This window comes from Artemia franciscana, unplaced genomic scaffold (assembly GCF_032884065.1).
Source record: "Artemia franciscana unplaced genomic scaffold, ASM3288406v1 PGA_scaffold_39, whole genome shotgun sequence".
NCBI classification, from domain to species: Eukaryota; Metazoa; Arthropoda; class Branchiopoda; order Anostraca; family Artemiidae; genus Artemia; species Artemia franciscana.
Genome location: NW_027062677.1, coordinates 500243 through 520176, shown reverse-complemented (window position 1 = coordinate 520176; position 19934 = coordinate 500243). Strand labels below are relative to the sequence as shown.

At 33.3% G+C, this 19934-nt stretch overlaps 1 protein-coding gene and 1 long non-coding RNA gene across 3 annotated transcripts in view; one reads left to right on the top strand and one right to left on the bottom strand.

Annotated features, from left to right (window-relative positions):
* Positions 1-17213, top strand: part of LOC136041828 (acidic mammalian chitinase-like) — a 41727-nt gene extending 24514 nt beyond the window's left edge. The window contains exons 7-9 of one of the 2 annotated variants that reach the window (XM_065726605.1): positions 3934-4248; positions 10127-10306; positions 16914-17213. In XM_065726605.1, the coding sequence (XP_065582677.1) occupies positions 3934-4248; positions 10127-10306; positions 16914-17147 (729 nt within the window). In that variant the 3' untranslated portion in view covers positions 17148-17213. Of the gene's footprint in view, positions 1-3933; positions 4249-9994; positions 10307-16913 lie in introns of those variants that run through there. The other variant, XM_065726607.1, reaches the window with a different exon arrangement.
* LOC136041829 (uncharacterized) overlaps positions 1-19934 on the bottom strand; it is a 45819-nt gene that overhangs the window by 23488 nt on the left and 2397 nt on the right. The window lies entirely within an intron of this gene.

Here is a 19934-nt window from a genome sequence, read left to right as displayed (position 1 = left end):
TTTAAAGAAAAATATATTAGATACCCCGTTTTTAGCGAGCCACCTAGCACACATGCCTGCACTCAACAGGCTGCTACACTTTACTGGACAGCAATATCATAATTTTTGTTTCAATAATATCAAGGACAAACGAAAGCATTGCATCTATTTTAACCAGCAATTGTATCTTTTCCTCCTAGGCAATGGCGCTACCTTTCTTCGGCACTACAATTTCATATCTGTTGCAAATAATGGCAGAAAGGGGTATAAGCCCAATGCCCTTTGCTACTCAAGAAAGGAACTAAACATTGGAATTTCTCTTTCGAACGAATCATACCCTGGTATTTTACTGCCAATCGTTTGGTACGTAAGGAAATAAAAAAAGCTTTCTTCGAAATGGTTCAGTATTTTTTGTTTTCATTTATAGAAATTTGAAGCCTCTGTTGTAGGACTCTTGCAACTACTAAGGACTGTTATTGTAAAAATTGAGATTGGTGTCTATTGAATATCTCATCGAAGCTGTTATGCGTTGGAAATTACACCCAAGAAAATCATATCTGTAACAGATACCTACCTCACGAAACAAATAATTGAAGAAAAACGGGTTTAATTTTTTTAAATAAAGCAGTGACAACAAAATAAAATAAAAACTACACTTTAACTAACAAAAAATAAAAATACTCCGAATATTTCGGCCCCACCTCCGGGAGCCTTTCTCAACGGAAAAAAAAACAAAAAAAAAAACAAAAAAACAAAAAAAAAAACACAAAAAAAAAACAAAAAAAAAACAAAAAAAAAAACAAACAAACAAAAAGGGAGAAAATTACAATAATTGTTGTAATTTTCTCCCTTTTTTGTTTTTTTTTTTCCCGTTGAGAAAGGCTCCCGGAGGTGGGGCCGAAATATTCGGAGTATTTTTATTTTTTGTTAGTTAAAGTGTAGTTTTTATTTTATTTTGTTGTCACTGCTTTATTTAAAAAAATTAAACCCGTTTTTTCTTCAATTATTTGTTTCGTAAATGGAAAAGCAGTGTGGTCTAAGAAATTATTTAGATACCTACCTATTTTTAATCGAATGAGATCTGTTTGAAGTTTTTATGACAGCTCCTTCTATACGAAGAGTCCTGATTTAAATAATAATAAAAAAAATACATTGTTCCCACATCGCTCTTTACTGAGGCAGCGCTAATTTTGACCTTGAAAATTTTGATGATTCTGCGGAAAAATTATCATAATTTCAGTGTATGCATAGTTGTGTAGGTTTTAATTAATCAATTCAGACAATCAGTTTAATTTTCACAGCATTTGTTACATAAAAAATATATGGGGGTCAAATATAACAAAGTTAGTATTATGCCTTTAGACGAGAAAATCATCATCCGGTAGTGCGATATTAAATATGACTATATGTATAGATACAATGTGAAATATCAGCGTAGCAAAATACGATTCCCTTGTACTTGTACTTGAGTCACGTTCAAGCCTTGCCCAGGCCCATCGTGGCATCCGGGATTTGCCGACAAGCGTCGCTCCATCGTTCTCTTTCAAGTGCGACTGGCTCGATCAACTGAATCCATTGTCTATTCCAGCGATGCCTGTGCTTCTTGAAACCTCACATTGGCTCGAGGTTGGCTCTAACTGTCGATAAACATGTCTTTTTCTGTCCTCCTGGTTTCTTCTTCCAGTGCGTAAGAGGTTGGCATTTCAAGCACTGTTTGCTGAGCGAGTCATCCGGTCGGCGCAGTGTATGCCCGAACCACCGTAGACGTCTCGCTTTGACAACATCTGAAACAAGTGGTATATCACCACATCTTCTTCTGATGGCATCATTAGAGATGCGGTCAGAGAGCCGCAGGCCAAGAATACAGGGCAGACAGTTGTGGAGGAAGACGTTCAGGTCATTAGCTTCCCCAGCTCTGAGGGGCCACGTTTCGTAACCATAAAGAAGAACAGAGAGAACCAACGCGTTATATATCTGGAGCGATTCCCTTGAGACAAATATGATTCCTAGCGACAAAATATAATATGAGAAATTTAATAAGGAGGCATAAATTATTATCCGTAGTTCTAAATATTCTCAAATTCTCCAGTACTTCCCTCCTCTAATTGAAGCGTAGGTAAGAAGAACGTATTCCACATACAACATAATACAATTGTAGCGAATTAAATGATTGCACATATGTTTGGTAATCTGTAATTTCTTTATCATAATCCACGCGATATTTATTCTAAAAACAGGCATACTGCCATTTTCCAGTGCAAAAAAAAATGATTCAGACATGTCTCAACTTCAAGAAAATTTGTTTTTCCCGCAAAGACCCCTAAAAACCCCATACCTTCTGGATCCAGACTGTGAATTTTCAATTTAGTATAAATATACTGATATGATTTCCTTAAAGTTTTAATGATTTTTAGTTTATTAAAGTTAAAAAATTTAAACATTTTAAAGATATTTTGCTTATTTAAATTATAAACAACCAAGTCAAACTAAAAAAAAGAAGAAAAAATCAAACATGAGTAGGGCTGACAACCCCCATGCCTTCTCGAGACCAGAACATAATTAACACTTTACTTAAAACAAAATACATTTTAAATGTTTTCACTTTTGTTTTACTTTGTTTAAAATATTTTTACCAGATATGTCAAGGGGGAAGTCCTTCACCTTGCCCACCAATTACAGCGTGAGTGGCTGGTGCCCTTTTTAAGAGTAACAAGAGATTTGGGGGGTAAGCAGTCCTTCTCTCAAGCCCATTCAATTTCCAAACGCATTCAAAAAAATTTTGGATATCCTTTGAATTTCCAGGCATATCGGATAATTACAAAAATGTTACCTTTTAATTGCCTTTCTTATTTATAGACGTGCCAGCCTTCGTCTGTTTCTCATTAAAATTATCAAGAAAAAGTATCCAAAAAAGATTTAATTTCTTCGTCACTGAGTAATTAGATCCAGTACTTTTACAAAACGTATCAGTTTACTCTATTGCGTAACACTGAAATCACTATCCAAAATATAATCCTTTTTCAACGCTGATCTTAACTGGAAGAAGTCTGAATGAATACTAAATTCTTGGCTTCATGGAGCTCTTTACTTTTCTTTGATGAACTTGTCTTGTGGAAAAAGCCTTTTAAATTAATTGAAAAAAAAGTTGATGAAACATAGTAAAAAAAGACAAAGACATTTGCGACCAAATCGCACAGGGAAGTGGAACTGTCTTTTGAAGATTGTTGTCCTACGAAATCTAAATATATGAAGTTTTACAAACACTAAGCGTTGTCAGACTTTGGTTAATTAGGCGTTTTCTTATTTTCAGAGTTCAACGTATAAATACCAACAAAAATTGGGCGATGCCATAAAAACCTAATAATTTACAACAACAAGAAGAAACAGGAATTCTGGTTTTAATATATTTAAGACTGTTTAGGGGGTTAAAAAATGTTTTTACTTTTTACTTTAAGAGGTATTTTTATTTATAAGATAAATACAAAAAAGAATTACATATACAAATGTGGGCTCGACTTGTATTTTGCAATGTAAGACATGACATGTTTTTAATGAGTCTAAAAGAACTAGGTTAGTGTTTTGCTTAAAAATAATTCTGCCACTTTTAATCTGGAAAATAGTGCATAATCATGGTATCAACATTGTCGACCTCCTGGAGAAGGGGGTTGTCAACCTTGTTATAAATTAGAGATTAAAGATCTCCATTTTTAAATAAGCCCCGTGTTAATATTTTATTGTATAGGTCTATAAAAAACCAAGTCGCCTTCATTGTAATAAATGTGTTACTACCTGACTATACATTTAGAGTGATTTAATTTATTACTTATAACACCTATGCGTAGATTAATTAACTCACTTCTTAAAAATTTGCCTCCAACCCTCCCGAAGGACTTTTTATGGTTTTCTTGTGCCTCACTCACTTATTTATCCAAACTTTCCGACTTTTCTTTTAAGAACTTTTCCTTGAATCATTGGCTCACTAATGGTGCTGATCCTGCCAAAATCCAGCTGGGAATGGGGTTTTATGGCCGAGGCTGGTCCTTGAACAATATTGAAGACAACGGACCGTACGCTCCTGCAAATCAACCAATTCAGGCTGGGCCTTACACAAGGCAAGCTGGAATATGGGGCTACAACGAAGTTTGTGAGCAGTTCCTTGCAGATCCTGCAGGATGGACAGTAGTAAGAGATGAATACTATCAATCACCATATGCATACAATGGTCGGAATTGGATTGGATATGATGATATGGAGTCATTAACCAAAAAGGTGAGTTCGGGTTTAAAAACGATTTCCATAATTCTTTTTTTGTATTTGTTATCAGAATAAATACCGGATAAAACGGTGAAAGTATTGCAATGCATACATAGGTAAACATCTACCGCGTATCTAAAATTTATAGTGGGATGATAGCAATCAATCAATCTGTTTAAAGAAGTAGATCTAAACCATTGTTCTGATTTCTTATGCCGGATAAAATTTTAGGAAGTCCTTTCTGGAGGCATGTACAAGAGACTGATGCTTCCTGTAGAAACTGATGCTCCCTGTAGCATATACAAGAAAATGATGCTCCCTGTAGAAACTGATGCTCCCTGTAGCATATACAAGAAACCGATGCTCCCTGTAGCATATACAAGAAACTGATGCTCCCTCTAGTCTATTATCAAGCAATTTTTCCATGATATAACTAATCATTGGAGATGTACGTACTAATACATAATTAACTCCAGACATTATATGCTTTTTTAAGCTCCTGCCTTTTTTGTCTTTTTCAACGCCACAAGTAAAGGTTTCCCAAAGCTTTTCTTATGTTTGAAGCATTTGAAGCAGGACCAACATAACTTTTAAAGTCTGACTGTCAAAACTAAATGACTCCATCATTCTTGTTACATACTTTTTGACCAGTGACATATTTTGGGGTTTTTCAGGGGGTATGGGTCACCTCCTAGATTTCTTCGTCCTAGATTTCTCCTAGATTTCTTGTGTAAAAATACAAATTTTTTGTGCTTGTGTAGAAACGCAGCATTAGTGGTCGCTGTTTACCTTTTTCAATGTTTTAATACTTTTGACACAAAACATTTCAAGGTCAAATATGTTTTCTTTGGGAAAAAAAAAGGATCTTGAAGCTCATTACAGAACAAACTACTGATTCTTCAGGCATATTTGGCTACCATCAAGCTTGTTTTTCCTCTGACAAGGCATTCCAGCTCAAGAGTCTTTTCCTCTGTAAGGATTTTATTCTTTGGTAAGGAGTTTGAAAAGAACATCAATTGTGCGACTATTTGTGTCACGCACTCGGAAACACAGCGAGTAAGAGGAACGAGTGAGAGTGCAGAGGAATATTTGGTGTGCATTCACCGATTATATGTTTCACCGACACCCAGCATGAGGGTGTCTCCTCCGCATGTCGGCAGCATAATGCAGGAATTAGGCAGAAAATGGGATAAAGTGTAATACAGGAATGAACAGTAAAATGTGGAAACTGTCCCGTACGAAACATATGTTAAAACTATGAAATGGGATAACGAAAATTTTAAAACTAGAAAACTAGAAAGGTATTAAAACTAGAAAATGGGATAAAGTGTAATACAGGAATGAACAGTAAAATGTGGAAACTGTCCCGTACGAAACATATGTTAAAACTATGAAATGGGATAACGAAAATTTTAAAACTAGAAAACTAGAAAGGGGTTAAAACTAGAAAATGGGATAAAGTGTAATACAGGAATGAACAGTAAAATGTGGAAACTGTCCCGCACGAAACATATGTTAAAACTATGAAATGGGATAACGAAAATTTTAAAACTAGAAAGGGGTAAAACTAGAAAATGGGATAAAGTGTAATACAGGAATGAACAGTAAAATGTGGAGACTGTTTCGTATGAAATATATGTTAAAACTATGAAATGGGATAAAGAAAATGTTAAAAATAGAAAACTAGAAAGGCGTTAAAACTCGAAAATGGGATAAAGTGTAATACAGGGATGAAGAGTAAAATGCGGTAATTGTCCCGCAAGAAACATATGTTAAAACTATGAAATGGGATAACGAAAATTTTAAAACTAAAAAACTAGAAAGGGGTTAAAACTAGAAAATGGGATAAAGTGTAATACAGGAATGAACAGTAAAATGTGGAGACGTCCCGTATGAAACATATGTTAAAACTATGAAATGGGATAACGAAAATTTTAAAACTAGAAAACTAGAAAGGGGTTAAAACTAGAAAATGGGATAAAGTGTAATACAGGAATGAACAGTAAAATGTGGAAACTGTCCCGTACGAAACATATGTTAAAACTATGAAATGGGATAACGAAAATTTTAAAACTAGAAAACTAGAAAGGCGTTAAAACTAGAAAATGGGATAAAGTGTAATACAGGAATGAACAGTAAAATGTGGAAACTGTCCCGTACAAAAATTATGTTAAAACTATGAAATGGGATAACGAAAATTTTAAAACTAGAAAACTAGAAAGGGGTTAAAACTAGAAAATGGGATAAAGTGTAATACAGGAATGAACAGTAAAATGTGGAAACTGTCCCGTACGAAACATATGTTAAAACTATGAAATGGGATAACGAAAATTTTAAAACTAGAAAGGGGTTAAAACTAGAAAATGGGATAAAGTGCAATACAGGAATGAACAGTAAAATGTGGAGACTGTTTCGTATGAAATATATGTTAAAACCATGAAATGGGATAAAGAAAATGTTAAAAATAGAAAACTAGAAAGGCGTTAAAACTTGAAAATGGGATAAAGTGTAATACAGGAATGAAGAGTAAAATGCGGTAACTGTCCCGCAAGAAACATATGTTAAAACTATGAAATGGGATAACGAAAATTTTAAACTAGAAAACTAGAAAGGGGTTAAAACTAGAAAATGGGATAAAGTGTAATACAGGAATGAACAGTAAAATGTGGAGACTGTCCCGTATGAAACATATGTTAAAACTATGAAATGGGATAACGAAAATTTTAAAACTAGAAAACTAGAAAGGGGTTAAAACTAGAAAATGGGATAAAGTGTAATACATGAATGAACAGTAAAATGTGGAAACTGTCCCGTACGAAACATATGTTAAAACTATGAAATGGGATAACGAAAATTTTAAAACTAGAAAACTAGAAAGGGGTTAAAACTAGAAAATGGGATAAAGTGTAATACAGGAATGAACAGTAAAATGTGGAAACTGTCCCGTACGAAACATATGTTAAAACTATGAAATGGGATAACGAAAATTTTAAAACTAGAAAACTAGAAAGGGGTTAAAACTAGAAAATGGGATAAAGTGTAATACAGGAATGAACAGTAAAATGTGGAAACTGTCCCGTACGAAACATATGTTAAAACTATGAAATGGGATAACGAAAATTTTAAAACTAGAAAGGGGTTAAAACTAGAAAATGGGATAAAGTGCAATACAGGAATGAACAGTAAAATGTGGAGACTGTCTCGTATGAAATATATGTTAAAACTATGAAATGGGATAAAGAAAATGTTAAAAATAGAAAACTAGAAAGGCGTTAAAACTTGAAAATGGGATAAAGTGTAATACAGGAATGAAGAGTAAAATGCGGAAACTGTCCCGTATGAAATATATGTTAAAACTATGAAATGGGATAAAGAAAATGTTAAAAATAGAAAAATAGAAAGGCGTTAAAACTTGAAAATGGGATAAAGTGTAATACAGGAATGAACAGTAAAATGTGGAGACTGTCCCGTATGAAACATATGTTAAAACTATGAAATGGGATAAAGAAAATGTTAAAAATAGAAAACTAGAAAGGGGTTAAAACTTGAAAATGGGATAAAGTGTAATACAGGAATGAACAGTAAAATGTGGAGACTGTCCCGTATGAAATATATGTTAAAACTATGAAATGGGATAAAGAAAATGTTAAAAATAGAAAAATAGAAAGGCGTTAAAACTTGAAAATGGGATAAAGTGTAATACAGGAATGAAGAGTAAAATGCGGTAACTGTCCCGCAAGAAACATATGTTAAAACAACGAAATGGGATAACGAAAATTTTAAAACTAGAAAACTAGAAAGGGGTTAAAACTAGAAAATGGGATAAAGTGTAATACAGGAATGAACAGTAAAATGTGGAGACTGTCCCGTATGAAATATATGTTAAAACTATGAAATGGGATAAAGAAAATGTTAAAAATAGAAAACTAGAAAGGCGTTAAAACTTGAAAATGGGATAAAGTGTAATACAGGAATGAAGAGTAAAATGCGGAAACTGTCCCGCAAGAAACATATGTTAAAACTATGAATAAGCGCTTGCTTCTGAAATTTAAAAAAGGTGTGAAAATGGAAAAACCTTGCCATTCCAGTGCAGCTACAGAAGTTTTTTTTGGCAACAGTTAAGGCCTAAAACATTCCATAAAAAGAGGAGTTTGAGTTGCTTACTCTGAATGCAGAACAAAAAACATGTAAGGAAAGGGAAAATAGACAAAGAAGATATGCAAGGAAATATAAATATGTAAGCAAAAAGTCTGTAAGGCACAAACTATCATTTGATGAGTTGATTTTCCCTTCTTTTTGTTTAAAATGATTGTTTTTATTTTTTTTTCTTTTAATAGACACTTTGGACCAGTGAGGAGGGGCTTGAAAAAGAAAAACGCTCCTTAAATTTCAGAAACAATGAATTTGATGCTCTAGTCACAGAGAAACAGAGACCTTATTTTTAAACCTGTTGTAACTCAAAATTGTTCGTAATTTATACTGGCTTCAATTTTTTTCAAATGGATAAATCAGGCATTTACTTCTTCACACTGGTTCAGAATTTTACTTAGTCACAACGGGTAAAAACAACAATGAGTTAAAAGCTGGTGGTATTTGATTTCCTTTTCTGACATATACTTAAGAATTAACGAATATGGCCTTTCAAAATAATGTTATGATGGCGAAATAATATAAGTTTTATAATTAAGTTATAAATGTTGAAATGGCAAAATAATGGGATTGGCTGAAGTTACAAAAATTAACCAATGGAATTAAAGGGCACCTTTTAACATAAAAGTACAAGACAGTATATTCTTTTTTTTGGTCTAATATTAGTCAAGGTCACTTTTTTTAATGGTGTTTTTCAGCTCTTTTATTAAATTAGGCAGGCTTTTTTATGATAATACCATATTGAGTGTAAATTTTAACTTAGTACGTTTTACTTATTCAGCCTGAGTAGAAAAGGTACTTTTTGCATATAAATGCTTCTGTCAAAATTCAGTTTGAATAATATTGATTTCTTTTGTTGAGGGTTGTTTTTAAATCGTTGATAGCTGCCATAAAATTGCTCAAAAAAGAAAAAATCGTTTATTTTAGTTTCAAGAAAACCATTACAAAAATTTGATTTTGTAATGAATTTTTACATAAATCAGGAACTGTTGGGTGTAAAGGATGACTCATCAACCAAATTCTTATCAATTATGGAATAGCACAGTACTTTATTTGAAAGAACTAACTTATAACATTTATCATATTCATGATTTGTTATTAACTATTGCTATTTTAACAATTACAAAATCTTTTTCTAAGCCTCTCTCTTGATATAATTTCTGCTTTTATTCTAAATTCCCATCCACATATTTTGTAGTATGTGCATGCTCAGATTTGAATAGAGTTTCATCATTTTTAGTTTCACCATTGGTGTCACTAGAATATAAGAAATTTGTTTCTATGCCTTCTCTGCTCATACCTTTTATAGCCTCTAGATTATGTTATCTCTATGCTGCTTCTTTATTTGGTAAAAATCTGAGTTTCTTAAGAAAGTTTTGGGTATCTTTTTAATGTTTTCTTGGCCACCTTTTCAGATTTCGTTTATTTTGAAGAGGAAATCACCAATCTAAAAAGGAATGATTAATCTGTTCCCTGTCCGAAATTGGTTGTAAAGTATTTTCTGAGGCTTTTCTAGGGGAGCAATAATTTCTTTTGAGGAAAGTCACTCCCAAACCGTTCAGTAAAAGTATAACTTTGCAAATATATTTTAATAATAGCACTTTATATATAGATGGAGCTTATAATAATAGCACTTCATATATAGATTGAGCTTATAATAATAGCACTTCATATATAGATGGAGTTTATAATAATAGCACTTCATATATAGATTGAGCTTATAATAATAGCACTTCATATATAGATGGAGCTTATTGACGCCTATAATCTTGGAGGGGGAATGATTTGGTCGATTGAAACAGATGATTTTAGACAGAAATGCCATAGTGGTTCATTTCCACTTACAACCCACATTTATGAGTATCTGAATGGACCAATCTTTCGTCCAACAACAACACCATGCGTCGGCGAGCACTGTACAACGGTAAGTTGTTAATTTCGGCGTTTGTTCAATAAAATATCTTATTTCGTTTGAAAATTGTTGATAAGAAAATCGGGGAGGTAGTATTTAGAATTGAACGGGTAAAAACTAACTAAAATATATTTTGAAAAGTGAGACAAATCCCAATTTCTAATTTTGTATTTTTGTTTGTGTTTACAATCTAAATTTGTAACCCTGTGAAAATGAAATCAATATATAGATGAACAAATACAAATCTGTGAATTTGTTTTTATAGCTTTCGAATTCTAAATAAAATTTTGAGCGATTACCTTGAAGTTGAATACAATAAATTAACTATTTAAATTAGCTCATAAAATTATTCAAACCTTGTCTTCGTTTGAAAAATGTCATATAGGCCTATTAATTTGAATGAGTTTGAGGCCCATGCTCTCAAAAAATGATAAAGGTTTCTTTTTATTAATCGTACATCATACAAGAACTCTACGATCATTTGACCCAGGAAGCATGGATTGTGATTGAATTCCAAAAAAGTACCTTTATATTCCAGGATTCTGTCCATTTTAGTGTATTTTCTAAATTACTTCTGGGAAATCCCAAATTGTTTATAGTAGTGAATTCCCAACTGATATTCTTTGTGTTCTTGTGTGCTAAAGGCAATAATATCAAAAATTCTGATCCCCAATTTATTTATCTTTTTGAAAATATAAGTAGAATAGGGGATAAGTGGATAAGTGGAATAGAAAAATGAATACGGAAGTCCTGATTTGCATTCATGTAACTGGTTTTTTTTAGAACAAAAACCTAGCAAAGTAATAGAACGATGAATTATCGAGGGGTAGGGACTACAACCTGGACTTTAAAAGTTTCAAAGAGCCTTTTCCTATGGTTTCTCATATTATTAATGGAACTCAGCTATTATTTGTAATTTATATTCTCATCCCCTAAAAACATATTTAAATGCGTGTATTATTACTTTTTAGGAGATTGCTGTAAACCATTGAAAGGTATTTGAACACACACGTGCAGTGTCAAGTACTCCTGTTTCAGTATAAAATTCCATTCTTACTATTTTCCCTGACGATTTAAATCCAAAATATTATTGAATTCCCATTCGAATGTTGCCCTGGTCTATGGTGTGGATCCCATTTTTTCATGTCTGCTTTCACATCTCGACTATGATTGCTCAGAAGGTGCTATGTTCAAAGTCTATTTACAGAATAGTAAAAAAATAAAAATGCTTTTGACTTTAATCAATGCGTATTTTTAGGGGTGTCAAGCATAAATGTTAAAAAAAAGGTTTTGGGCATCAAGTTAAATGGGTAAAACAGAAACAGATATTTTGATGGGCATCAAGCGTAAAGCAAAATAGAAACATTTGGGTTATTTTGGGCGTCATGTTTGAAGGGTAAGACACAAACAGAGGTGTTTCTGGGCCTCAAGTACAAAGAGCTGAGTAGATATCGAGGTATTTTAGGTTTCAAGTTACGCCATATAGTGGTAAAGAAATTCGGATACTTAAAGGTCTATTTTCTAAATATTTCTAAAAGAAAAAAAAGAACATGATGAAATCTGGAAAAAAAAGAAATTTTCAATCACTGTAAGAATCAAATAAAAGACGGGAAAACAAAAGTAACCAATAAATGAGGCTAATTTTAAAAAAAAGTATTATAATAAACTCTTTTTGATAAGGAATATCACATAACGCCTTTTGAATTTCTTCATTCAGCTTTCCATTCCCTTTTCTAAAATATGTTAATAAGGTCCTAAGACTCGTTCTCGACAAATACAGGAATCCTTCGTCTACGAAAAGGTGTTTTTCTTATAGATAGGGATGATTAGCTACTGTTGTTGGCAATCAAATTTGGCATTTCTCAAACGAGATGTAGCTTTCATTAATTTCAAGGGAACCCTAAGTATGTTATCCACTAACATAAACAATAGGCTACTCCTCTGATTGGTATTCATCTTCAAGAGAGTATTGTATATTCCCTTAAGTAGTATATGATTTTTCACTGTAGTATAAAAAAGGTATCTTTTATTATTATCAATTATTTTATTATTAAGAATTATAAATTCTATTATATATAATTTCTAGTATTTTTAATATGCAAATATATTTTTAAATATTTTTATTTTTATTATATATATATATATATATATATATATATATATATATATATATATATATATATATATATATATATATATATATATATATATATATATATATATATATATATATATATTATTTTCTATATATATGTTTGTTATATATTTGTATATATGTTCTATTATTTCTTATATACAATTATAAATTCTATTATTTTCTATTATTTCTATTATTATCTTTGAAAATATGTAATCATGCCCATGAATTTACTGGGTTTAACTAACTTTTTTTTAATATGTAGCTGAACCACACATAATTCTTGTTGAAACTTACGGTGACAATAATCTGTCAATAAGACTGATTTTGCTGCTTAAAAGAATGATCCCGAACATGAAGCTAAAGTGCATTCCAGCCCACCAAATATTTGATCAAACAGTTAGTTGTAAGGAACTATAAGTAAGGAGTGACGCAGCTGAATAGTAACCGAAACTCTAAGAAGACGGAATTTTGATACCAATAGATATATGAAAAGAATGAACTTATTATGCTGACTCCAAATTTATATGTTTCATTAAGTTTAGTGTAACCAATAAAAGGATACGAGCCTGAGAATATTCTCCTTATTTTTGTAAAAGGGGAGAAACAATCCGTAAAAGTCAGAGAATCTTAGTGAAAATTACACTATCAATTTGAACATATCAAACCCTACTGTAGAGGTTTCAAACTCCTATCTGCAAAGATGTTGGATTTTTTTTCCAGAAGAAAGATTACGGTTGCCTGTTTATTTGTTTGCTTGTTGATATTTTTTCCCAGGGATGATTGTATCGATCCAGTTGTCGTAAAATATCGTGAGAGGGATCATTCGAACGGAAGCAAAAATTCCCTAAGACTGTTTGATCAAATTTTAATATAGCCACTTTTTTTTAGCATAGTTGAAAGACTCAATTACTACGCCTTTGGACATAAAAGGTCCCCCCACAACCCCTGGGGAAAAGCGTTGAAGATATAAAATTTGCGCATTGTTTACGTGTAGTATTTGTTATTGGGAAGTATGCCTACATTTTGCGAGTAAGGGGGGGAGGGCAAAGTATCTGCTCGAGTATTTTGCACGAGGAAAATTTTTCAAGGGGAGGGAAGTTTATAGGGCGTGAACTTTTCAGGGGATATTTTTCACTGTGGGATTTTGCCAGAGTTTCTACACGATATTATTTTTAAATGCCTTTCTTTCTCTTTGCCGACTCAATCTAACACGTAGAAATGTTACGGGTCATTTTCCAGGGTGAATTTTCACCATGATTAAATTGTCTAGAAGATTTCTCTGGGGAGGGGGATTTTTCCGTAGACATGAAGCCAGATTTACTGGCATTATTTGAAAAACGATCAGAAATTAAATAAAAAACAAGTTTTTTTCAACTGAAAGTAAGGAGCAGCATTAAAACTTAAAGCGAACAGAAATTATTACGTATATGAGGGGTTTTACCCCTTCCTCAACACCACGCTCTTTATCTTAAAGTTTGATTTTTGTGCAATTCTATAAGGACAGCTCCTGAAACACAAGGGTTGTTTAATTAGAACAATAAAATACATATACGTAATAATTTCTGTTCGTTTCAATTTTTAACATTGCTCCTTACTTTCAGTTGAATAAACTTGTTTTAAAATAATGAATACACAGGTTGATCGCTTCATCAAGACCTATTTAGACGCCAACAGAAATTGAACAAGCGTAACAAGTGTATGAGCCAACGGTTTTAAATTTTTTAAAAATTTTAAGGATTATTCCGAACCAAGAAAATTTGGTTTCTGAATCTATTTTGCATTTCTTTTTCATAAAAAGAAAAACCTCAACGGTAACTTAGCACTGGGGGTGTTTTATTTGTTCGTATCCACTGCATGTCGGGTTTTTATGGCACTTGGTATTAACCAAGTGACATATAGCGATCGCAAATTCTGTCTGTCTGTCTGTCCCAGTTATGCTACTTTAGGCACTTCCAGGTAAGCTAGGACGGTAAATTTGGCAGGCGTATCAGGGACCGGACCAGATTAAATTCGAAATAGTCGTTTTCGCGATTTGACCATCTGGGGGTGAGTGGGGGGTCGGTTAATTCGGAAAAATAGAAACAATGAAGTATTTTTAACTTACGAACGGGTGATGGGATCTTAATGACATGTGATGTATGGAAGGATATTGTGTCTCAGAGCTCTTATTTTAATTTCCGACCAGATCCAGTGACATTGGGGGGATTTGGGTGTGGGAAACCTAAAATCTTGGAAAGCGTTTTGAATGGAGGGATCGGGATGAAAATTGGTGGGAAAAATAAGCAGAAGTCTTAGATAAGTGATTGACATAACCAGAACGGATCTTTTCAGTTTAATTCTGAAAATTAGGGGTTAATTCTGAAAATTAGAAAAAATGAGGTATTTTTGACTTACGAAGGAGTGGTCGGATCTTAATGAAATTTGATTTTTGGAAGGATATCATGTCTCAGAGCTCTTGTTTTAAATTCCGACTGGATCCGGTGATATTGGGGGGAGTTGGGGGGCTAAAATCTTGGAAGACGCTTAGAGTGGAGGGATCGGGATGAACTTGGTGGCAAACAAGTCCTAGATACGTGATTGAAATAACTGGAACGGATCCGCTCTCTTTGGGGGAGGAGGGTTAGTTCTGAAACATTAAAAAAATGAGGTATTTGTAACTTACGAAGGAGTGATTGGACCTTAATTAAATTTGATATTTAGAAGGATATCGTGTCTCAGAGCTCTTATTTTATATTCCGACCGGATCCGGTGATATTGAAGGGAGTTGGAGGGGGAAACCGGAATTCTTGGAAAACGTGAAAATCGAGGTATCTTACGAGTGGGTGATCGGATCTTAATGAAACTTGATATATAGCAGAATCTTATGTTTCAGACGCTCTATTTTCAATTCAAATCAAAGCCAGGGACATAAATGGTTGGAGGGGGGAAACAGAGTTCTTGGAAAACCCTTAGAGTGGAGACATCGGGATGAAACTTGATGAGAAGAATAAGCACAGGTTATTGATACGATATTGACATAATTGGTATTGATCCGTTCTCTTTGAGGGAGCTGGCGGTTGTTAATTTGGAAAAATCAGAAAAATTGAGGTTATCTCCGGATCTTGATGAAATTTGATGTTTAGAAGGAACTCATGCCTCAGAGCTCGTATTTCAAATCCCGACCAGATCTTTTGACATTAAGGGAAGCTGGAGAGGAAACCGGAAATCTTGGGAAATGCTCATAAATGTCGTAGATACGTGATTGATGTAACCGGACTGGATCCGCTCTCTTTGGTGGAGTTAGGTGGTGGGATTCTGTGCTTTGGCGAGTTTGGTGTTTCTGGACGTGCTAGGACGACTAAAATTGGTAGGTGTGTCAGGGAGCTGCACAAATTGACTTGATAAAGTCGTTCTCCCCGATCTCGACCATCTGGGGGGCTGAAGGGAGAAAAAAAATCCGGAAAAATTGAGGTATTTTTAACTTACGAGTGGGTGATCGGATCTTAATGAATTTTGATATTTAGAAGGACCTCGTGACTCAGAGCTCTTATCTTAAATCCCGACCGGCATTAAGCCTCTGATTTTCCTTTTAAAGCAATCTATTGATTCTTATAATTTTGCTAGAGCTCATAACATATGAGCTCTTGGCTCTTCCGACATCGTCACAAGTGCCATATGAGCTCTTAGCTCTTGTTCTTTCAACATTTCATATTTTGAATTTAGTTGGATAGCTTTCCAACATGATTACTATTTCAGAGAGCATAATATCAATGCAATTGTTCGAATCCTTTTGGGGGGGAGTTGGATGACATGGGTGTAATGCCAACTTCTTTTCCTGATTAATTGCCTGTTGCAAACTCATTAAATAGTTAAGCTTGGGTACCATCGATTGTGAGGTTGCATCTGACTTTTTTTTAACTACCAACCTCCGTAAAACTGGCAAATGAAAATGCTGTCCCGTGCCGCTTGGGGCTTCCACTGTCTTAATTGTGTAAATAGGGTAAAAATATGCATTTGTTAACTATGCAGTATTTACAATAATTTGAAATATCATAGTCATAACTGTGAAAGTACGATTCTCCTAGAGATACGAGTTTTACAAATAAGGATAAAGAAAAGAACTGAGCCCAGACTCTGAAGAATACTTCTGTCAACCCGAAGTTACGCTGGGTTTTGAAATTGTGATAATAATGTCCACAGTTTATGAAAATAACGGCAAAGTTGCTATCACCCATCTTTTTTAGAAAGGCGACAGCATAATGGTTTTGCCAATCGTATGCTGATTACCAAGCTAGATTGTAAATATACTATAGTTTATATTTACTTCAATTTATTATTAACAGTTTTTTAAATATTATGATTTTTTTATTATTGTTTCTTAGTTACTATTAGTTGTTAATTAATTGACATTCCTATTTCATTATTCTTCCCTTATATATATAATTTTTTTATTACATACTTATTATGTACTTATTTACATTTATACACTTATTTTTAAAGCCATTAACAACTACCCCGACAACAACCCGTCCAATATACACTGGTGAGCCGAATGATCAATGCCCCCACGAAGGTTATTTCAAAATCGATTGTCAAAACTATTACTACTGCCAATACAATCCTGCATCTTCCGAATGGATCGTCAGTTACTTCAGGTGTGCTGATGGGACTGCGTATAACTCAGAAACTGGCAGATGCGAATGGGCTAACGAAGTTCCTGGCTGTGAAGCATAATTATTTGGTTTTAAATATTTTGTTTCCGACTACTTTATTTTCATATTACAATTTTAACTTATGAAATTTGAATGCATTGTCGGTATAAAAAAACACATAGGTTAAAATACCGAATGATAGAGGGCGTTCTGATAACAAGATTAACCAAAATGTTAAAATACCAAGAACAGTGAAAATGGAATCTGAATGTTTGAATGGGTTAATTGAAAACGGCAATTGTATTAAGTGTATTAAATAATTGTATTGGTTAAGTAAAAACGCACGCTCCTCCTCCATCCCAATCAGTTCAAAGCCTGTAGCTTCTAAAAATCTAGTCTTGGTTTGCAGACATATCCTCCTATTCTTGCAAACTTTTTTTTAACTGTGAAAAATCAACCTGAGGCTTGGCTATTCTACTTTTAACATCTTCAGTGCTCCTGTGGTCCTTATTAACAGTACTACCAAGGTACAGAGAGCTGTGCACTGATCAATCTTTTTGTTACCCAACGTCACCTTTTCATCGTCACTTATTCCTAGCCTTAGTGATGAAGTCTTCTAAACATTAATTTTTAAACCTATTCTAGCACACCGAACTCACAAAACCTCTAAAATTTCATTCGTTTTGCTCACACTTTCCTCTATGAACCTTAAAAAAAATCAGCATCCGAACTTGTCCCAGTTAAAGATAGGAACGGGGCCATAATTATTGATTAGGAAAGAGTTAAAGAGGGATGGGATGAACATTTTGAGAATGTGCTAAACTGTAATTTAGTTGCAGGAAAAGATATAGAGGAAAATGAAAAAGTCTGTGATACCTTGGATGCGAAGGAAGATTTATTTTGTGAAGAAGAATTAGCGACAGTACTAAAAGGATTAAAAAATAATACAGCTCCAGGTGTTCATAACGTGGTAAAAGAGTTTCTTACATATGGTGGCTTTAAGGTTATAAATAAGTTACTGAAGATTATGAATATTATTATTGAAAAAGGGGAAGTACCTAACAATTTTAAGAGAACCTTACTTAAACCACTGCATAAGAAAAGTGATGAAAGTGAGTGTCGTCATTATCAAAACATTACTCTGGTCTCTGTAGGTAGTAGATCGCTTAGTAATATGATACTTTTTGGACTAAGAGATGCTGTAAACAAAGTTTTAAGAGAAGAACAGTGTGGTTTTAGAAGAGGTAAGGGATGTGTCGACCAAACTTTCACTCATAGGTTAATAATTGAGAAGTGCCTTAGTTGTCAATGTCTAGAAAATGTTCTGCAAATGAAGGGTGACAGATGCCTTAAGATTGCCCATGTTAGCCAACCATCTAGGGACAAACTAGAAGTGGGTTGTCCCAGAAATGGGTAAGGAGGTGTCGGAAGAAAAGATTTAAAGGAAATTGGAACTTCTTTGCAAAGTTTAAAGAGGGAGACTTTGAATAGATTGGGATAAAGGAGGAGCATAGGTAGATTTGTTGGTCTCAGGAAAATGATGCTGCTTTGAATTGTTAGTAGCACTAGCTGTTAAAAATAATATCCAAAATTGCACGAAAGAGAGAAGCAAAATCATAGACGGGATCAAAAAATAAAAGGAAGTCTTTGTAAATCCAATGATGTACGAAATGTAAATTCAAGGGTGAAAAAGAACAACTTAGGACGTCAAATGTGACAAGACAAAATCGAGCATCTAAGGTAGAGGGCAGTGAAAAAATATCTTAAGAAATGGTTAACGAAAATACAGAATCAAGAGATATGTGGTTAATATGCTTCCGAAACAATAATTACAAACAGTGAAGAATCCCTTTATTTAAAGTATAGTTAAACATTTCCTCTTTTGCAGAAAAAAAATTAAGAATGAATATAGTTAGCCCTGTGAGAGGCCAGGTATGATTACTCTTTTTGTAAAAGTTGTAAAACAGTCTGATTGTCGACTAATTAATAAGTTTAAAAGAAACAATATGTTAATTCAATGAAGAAAGGAATTGGCTCTTATAAGCGTATACATATCAGAGAAAGGTGCTGGAAATATTAAAAAAAAAAAAATTTAGCCCATACTTAGGAGGAAACATTTGATGGTGGTTAGGGGTTTATATTTGATTAAAGAGTAAAAAGAATATTTTGGCCAAATATATATATATATATATATATATATATATATATGGAAAATATTTCTTGAATAAGCTAATTTTACTTCAAAATGGGCAAAAATCCATTGTCTCGGCTACAGTAATAAAATTCCCAAGGAATTGCGTAAACTACGGCAGAGATAAACGTTACACTTGTATATTTGCTTCTCTGAGAAATAATATCAGACACTGGATTAGAAACAAAAAAGTAATATTTCATTAATGAATATGAGATTCAGGCAAATGAGAAAGGGATGCTTGTGCTTTGAATGTATCTCCTGGGAATATTCTGCCTGTCAAAATTGACAAATATTGGGCTAAAAACACTCCTGGGATTCTTGGGACATTGGATTTAGGAATAAAACAGATGTAGAACTTCCCTCAGAGCCACAATTCGTGGTTTGATCACAATCAAGATTATTTTATCTTAATTTATGATTTTTAAACATTCTACTTGTCTAATATTACATAATACTCGGATGAATTATATAACAGGAATATTTAGAATTTGGATAAGAGATAAGAAAGGAATGCAATCCCTTAATATGTAGGAAAAGTGGTTTGGCCTGACCTCAATCCTTCTTCTTCTGATTTGGGTTAAAATTAGTCATCGGATGGAGTTTCAAAATGAGAAAGATTGTTAGTCGATTTGGTTTGTGGTAAATTATAACAAACTAGGCTTGTTAAAATTTCCA